Source organism: Charadrius vociferus, unplaced genomic scaffold (genome assembly GCF_000708025.1).
Source record: "Charadrius vociferus isolate BGI_N301 unplaced genomic scaffold, ASM70802v2 scaffold376, whole genome shotgun sequence".
NCBI lineage: Eukaryota > Metazoa > Chordata > Aves > Charadriiformes > Charadriidae > Charadrius > Charadrius vociferus.
The window spans coordinates 257362-263793 of NW_009648888.1; the positions used below are offsets into that span (position 1 = coordinate 257362).

The following is a 6432-nucleotide window of genomic DNA, read 5'->3' on the forward strand; positions in this document are numbered from 1 at the left end:
CCGAAAGGAGGTTGGAGCGTGGGTATTAGGAAAAAAATCTTCGCGGAAAGGGCTATCGAGCTTTGGAACAGGCTGCCCCGGGCAGCGGTGGAGTCGCCATCCCTGGAGGGATTTAAAAGCCGGGGGGACGTGGGTTAGTGGTGGGTTCGGCAGTGGTCGGACTCGATGGTCTGAAAGGTCCCGTCAGTCCAGGCCATTTTGCGATTCTTTACGGTAACTCCATGGAATGGGGGTTGGTCTAGTGAGAACCAGGTGGTGTGTGCAAGGTACTTGCCGTGATTTGCTCTGTTAACTTAAGCCAAGCTCTCGCTAAAGCTGCTGTAACAGCATCTTGAAGCAAACTAGCTTTCAGCAGTTTCTACAGACCTGCTTTTTCTCAAAAGCCAGGGGAACAGTTGAAATTGCTGAAGAGGTACTGTGCTGTGAAGTCAGGTGTGTCTCCTTTTCCCTGCTGCTGCCTTACCAACGCGGGGGGAGGTCAGGGTGGTGCTTCTCAGCTGCCAGAAGTTGAGTCTGATTGGGACTCTGTGAGTCTCTCTTCACCTGTGTCATGACCAGCCTGGTTAATGCAGCTGTGTTTCTTGGGTGGAGTTCTTCAGTGACAGATATTAGATTTTTAACTCTTTTTGAGGTGGCATTACAAGTTTTTGAAGGCTTTTTTTGTTAAGTAAAGTAGCTGGTCACAAGTCCTGCATGAAGACAAAAAGATGCTTATTTAGAACAAAATATAAAATGTAATTCTGTATTGTATTTTATGTAGTAGTAAGTTAGCGTCTTTGATTGTTACTAAATACTTCTCTCTGATAACTTTGTGTAGTTATTTTGTTTAAAGATAAAAGGTGTTCGCCTTAAAGATAAAAGGTGGTTTTTAACGTCTGCACAGGATCAGGTGGGGAGAGGCAGTGTTTGTTACCTGTAACTGTGCATAAACATTTTTCCTTTTCTTTAGCTAGTTGGAAAATTTGCAGCCTGAGATTAAAAAACTAGCTGAGCGCCTTCGCTATGAAGTTTCTGTTCGTGGAAAGCAAGTCGGTTGGTCTGAAAAGGTTGCCAGGTAAGATGGCAAATGTATGTATTTTATGAATCCGTTTCGGATTTTGGGGGTAGCAGGAGGGAAAATACTACAAACAACAATTTTACTGAAAGATTCTGCCATTGCCCGAGCTGAGATTTTGTTACCGCTGCTGTGACTTACTTGTGTTATATTTGCCATTCAGAGTGTATCCATTTTAAAGCTCTGAACTTGTGATAAGCTTATGATTACAGGGCCAAATCCAGGATTGTTTTCATTGTCTTTATTTATGATTAAAGTTTCCTTAGCTGTTATGGTATCTAGATATTGCTGGATATTGAGGTTTGGACGGTTGTGGTCCTGTTCGTTTCATAGTGTACCGCATCCCATGCAGTAGCAATATATCTAAGCTGGGATGCTGAGGATCACGTAACTGGCTGATTGCCTCTGTATTGAGAAAGTTATACCCTAGTTCAGACAAAAAGCACCGTGAAATAAAATAGCAGACAATGGCGGTGAGAAATGTTGTTGTGAAAGGTGCTTGAAGCAACAGAGTTGGAAATGGTGAGAGAAGGCGGTCGGTGAAGGAGAGGGGTGTGTTTGAAGAGGAAAGACTGTTCAGGTTTTCCGGGGTTGCACCCAGATAAGCCAAATTAACGTGCACAGCCTGTACAACTGTTGTTTCAGAAATTGAGAAGTTACCCTAAAACAAGTATTGTGAGAAGTGTTTGTTTGGTTTTTTTTTCCGCTTTCTAAAAGGTTCCACTTTAAGAAAAACCTACGGAGGATTATTACAGAACTGTACGTTCGAGATAACTGCCATCCCTTCAAAGCCACGTTACTGGTGTGGGTACAGATTCCCATGTGGGTTTGCGTGTCCCTCGCTTTGCGCAACTGCAGCGTTGGTGCCAGGGGCTCAGAAGGTGATTAATCTGAACAGACACATTCTTAACAGTAATTTTTCGTGAGCGTTTAATTATTTTGTGTTTTTCTGAAAGAGGGGTACTAGAAAAAAGAATCGTCTTGGGATTTTTCTAGTTGACTATATAAGCGTGTTTAGCAAGTAATATTACCTAAGCCACAGTACGTTCGCTATTAATCTATATGTTTTTTCTTCCGTGTGATGTTCTAGATGGGGTACTATAGGCGAGGTGAATGTGTGGCATTTTTAAAATAAAAATGTGGATATTTTGATCTTTCAGAAAAGAGTTTATAGCGTGTTCTTCTAAACAAAAACTTGACCGGTTAGATAGTTATTAAAAAATGTAATTATTTAGACAACACAAAATATGTAGTCACTGTATATTACGACGTGCTTATTTGCCTCATTGGCTTCTAAAAAGGTGGTTGTGATCAAGGTAGTTTTTATCGCTGGTTTACCTGAATCGGTGCCTGTCATGAACTAAACTGCATCTCAGCTTTTATCTCCCACCATTTTTTACTTGAAATGATATCAGACTGACTTGACCTGTGATATGCTAAAGCAGATTTCTGCTTTAATATTATTTATCGTGTAGATAAAACGTGCCTAGAAACTTGCATGATTTGAGTGCAATCCACGGTATGGTTTTGACTGACTTGAAGAAGAAAATTATACTTAATTCCATATTTTCTTTAAACTATTCTTGTAGTGCAAGAACAGCTTTCAGCAGGCGGAACGTTGTGGTTTACAGACCTCACTGCACCAGATTCTACGTGGATTTTGCCAGTTTCGCTTGGGCTCGTTAATTTGCTGATAGTGGAGGTATGTTGGTGGAATGAATAGATAATTGCAAAAGGATAATTTATTTTTTTACAGAATGGTAAGACGATATTACCCAGTTGTAAAACATGATACCGTAAGGGTAGTTTAGGATTATCGCTGCCTGAAATGCATTGGGCAGACCTGAAAAATAACTTAATTGATCAAAACTTAATTCAAATTGCATTTGAATGTGTGGGTGTCTTGTTTAGAGATGACAGATTCTCATGTGACATGTCTCAGAGAATTTATTGGCTTTATTTGAGCCTCAGCAAAATTTAGTCTTGACTCTGAAGTTTCCCTTTAGAATGATGTTCCGATGAGCTTCCTGGGTGTTAAGCATCCAAAAGCGAAACATTCCAGGTCAGGTTGGACGGGCCTCTGAGCAACCTGGTCTAGCTGAAGACGTTCCTGCTCGTGGCAGGGGGTTGGACGAAATGGCCTTTAAAGGTCTCTTCCCACCCAGACTATTCTATGATTCTATGACTGGACTGTCTTAGAGGAAAAAAGGTCAGTATGTGACTGTAGAGCCGATTCTGCATTAGTTCAGTTATCGATCAGCTGGTTTGGGTCTGTTACCTGTTGGCAGCCTTTTCTCAGGGGGCTGTGCTTCAGCATGAGGCGTTGGAACTTTACTATGTGTCAAAGTGACTATATAAAAGTGTTACCTTGATGTGATTGTGAGGTTCTCCGCTAGGTTGGTACAGCATTTTCTACAAAGGACTGAACATGTAAAACATGAAACAAGTGAAATGAAAGATTGTAGCAGTATGTTAATTGAAACGGAGGACGCAAAATGAAAGTAATAGGTGACCAAGAGTGCTGGGTTATAAGAAACCTCATTGTTGCCTTTTTTCTCATTTTAGTTGTTTCAAAAAGATTTAGCTTATAACGTGGTTTCTTCCCTTTTAGATCTTTGCTTCGCAAAAAATGGAAGTTTCCAGGTTCCAGAAGCTTGCTACGAATTTCTTTCGAGTGGTGTCAGTAATAATGATCCCTGTTGCCGCAACAGTCCCCTCCGTAAGTACAGAGTCTTAACGGCGCGTCCGTTAACCTGTGGCTCTGGTAGGTTCCCAGCGCTTGAAGAGGAACCCAGATCCTTGGTGTATTTAATAGACCACACTCTATTACAGTGTGCCCTAAAACAGACAAGATGTTTTGTCTATATGTACGTTTAAATTCTTAACATGTTTGGAATTTGTCAAAGAGGGAAGAATCTGGGAAGTTACTGTTTCTAACCATCATTTTGCACACTAAGGTTTGGAAGGACGTTGAATGGGTTAGCGTCCTTTTTGTCATCTCAAAAATGAGAGAAAAACTTTTATATAAGGGCATATAGATAAAGGTTTGCTAAGTGTTTGCTTACTGTTAGAGGAAAACAGTATAGTTGTCAGACTAGGAAATTTTCCACCATCTTCTTAAAACACTTCTCATTTTTACCAGGTATTCTACTTGTGAATATTTTTGCCGTGGCTAGCAATTACCTGGTTGTTTGGCTCATCAACGTATTGTCTGAAATATAGAATTTTAAGCAAGTTTAACGTGAATTAATTTATGAACGGTTGTCAAACTTCAGTGTAGATGACTTTTTTTCCCCAGAAGAGTTGAGAAACGGTGAAAAATACATTTGAAATGGAAGCCGTTATTGTTAATGAGAGGAGTGGTTTTAGGTGAGTTATTTTTCTCCATAACTGGGAGTAGCCAGTGGTCGTGGTTCGTGCAGAGCTGCCTAAAACTGTAGTGTTTTCATTGCATCTAGGGAGGCTGAACTCGGTATTTGTCTCCTTGCAGTCCATGGCACTGTACTGGCTGTCCTCGAGCTTCGTGGGACTCTCGCACAACCTACTGCTGCGTTCTCCGACTTTTCGTCGCCTGTGTCGCATACCAAGGACCAAATCTGAGTCGGATACTCCTTACAGGGATGTTGTCTCTGCCTTGACTACCAAATACAGTTTTAAGAAATGATGTCTTTAGAATTGTCAGAAGTGCTGTGCTGTCCCAGGAATGTTGCATGGGTAATTAGGTAGTGCTGTTTTACTGAGATGTACTTATTTACTGTAAAATGTTGCAGCTGGAATTCTATTTATTTTCCAAATAAAGCATTGACCATCTGGCCGTGAAGCGTGATTGTTCAGCACAAATGTACGTTTATTGGGAAGTCTCGTTTCAAGGGTGCTGGTTTTGCAGCGAGAATAGTCCAATAATGCAGGTTTGTCTCCTGAATTATCATAAGAAATTGCACAGGTGGATTTTAAATGAAATTGTGACCCATGTAGGCTGCCTGCTTGTAGTGACGCTGATCTGGCCTACGGGCTAGCGAACGACGAGTTTTGGGGTGAGCGAAAAGGTTAGATGGACTATGCTGTAGTTACTGGTTTATTTAATTAAGACCGGTGCAGATTGATTGGTCATCGGGTTCAGTCGTTTGATATTCACGTGGTTGATGTGATAGTCGTCTTAACAGTTCTGATGGCTGATTACCTGTAACTGCAAAGTAAACCAGGTTGTTGTCAATCTCCTGTGCATTAGATGTGCAGTTGGGAGGACAAGTTTCTTTTATCATTTCCAGCGATCCCCTGTTGAGTGACAGCGTTCTGTTCCTCCTTGTTTCTTCCATGAATAAAACAGTAGGCAGCTGCTTATTGTCTATCCCAAATGAGGTAAGTAGCACCTTGAAAAAGAATGAATGATGTTAAGAAACCAACTACCTCATTTTAGTGTATATCAAATCTACTTTTTAATGCAAGTCCTCAGTCTGTCGTTAGAGAAGAGTATTTAGCCATGGGAAAGAGAGCAGCAGGTGGAATACCAGGAAGATGTAGACAACAGTTACAAGCTGACAGTCGTGTGCCTTTGTTGTGGTGGAAAGAATCTATAGTCTTTTCGGTTTATGTCTCTTGTTGGTTTGTTTCCTGTCACCCTGAGCAAAGGAAGGGGTTGAAGGCGTTTATCAAGGTTTGACGTGTAGGTAGGGCAGGGATGTCTTTTCAGGAATGATGTTGGAAACTAAACGTTACTAATGTTCAGTCCTGATGCTGGACTTCAAATTGTCTTTAGCGGATATATTTTCGCTAAGGGAAATGCGTGATAATGTCCTTACGCTTGCTTCAGAAGCTTAAAAAAACCATATAAATTCTATTTTATTATTATGTCTTATTTGAATTTAGTTTTGCCGTACAGTTTTGGAGACTGCAATCTCCCTGTTAGACAGGACTGAATGACAGCGGCAGCAGTTGTGCTTGGGTTCTCGCTGTAGAATGGTGTAGTTCACTGGTGGCAGGATAAAAGCAGGTCTGCATGCTGATTCCGACCGGCTCAGGTGCTCTCTGTGACAGGTTAGTCGCTTTTGTCTCATTTACTGCATCAGTTAAATTGCCAAGAACACTTAATCACATTTAGAAAAAAATTGTCGTTGTTGGGCTGAACTTGCAGCTCTCAACAACTTGCCGTTGTTGAGTTTGGAAAACATTAATGGACCGGTTTTTGTCCTTGCTCCTCACGGTGAGAAGTAGTCTGAGTCTGAGATAAGAGGCTGGCGTGGAAACTTTGTTTGTCTCACTTGTGCATCCTCGATCCAGGAAGACTGGAGCTGTTTTATGGTGGCGAGGTTATTATTCTTTCTCTCTGGAAAGGAGTTAAAACATTTCTCTGGTGTTTACTGTTGTTTCTGTGTTGGAAA

At 41.2% G+C, this 6432-nt stretch overlaps 1 protein-coding gene across 1 annotated transcript in view; it reads left to right on the forward strand.

Moving 5' to 3' along the window:
• Window positions 1–4743, forward strand: part of LOC104288322 (mitochondrial inner membrane protein COX18) — a 5764-nt gene extending 1021 nt beyond the window's left edge. The window contains exons 2-7 of the mRNA XM_009887109.1: window positions 654–672; window positions 954–1054; window positions 1772–1935; window positions 2644–2756; window positions 3666–3773; window positions 4545–4743. Of these exons, the coding sequence (XP_009885411.1) occupies window positions 654–672; window positions 954–1054; window positions 1772–1935; window positions 2644–2756; window positions 3666–3773; window positions 4545–4718 (679 nt within the window). The 3' untranslated portion in view covers window positions 4719–4743. The remainder of the gene's footprint in view (window positions 1–653; window positions 673–953; window positions 1055–1771; window positions 1936–2643; window positions 2757–3665; window positions 3774–4544) is intronic.
• Window positions 4744–6432: the final 1689 nt, after the last annotated feature.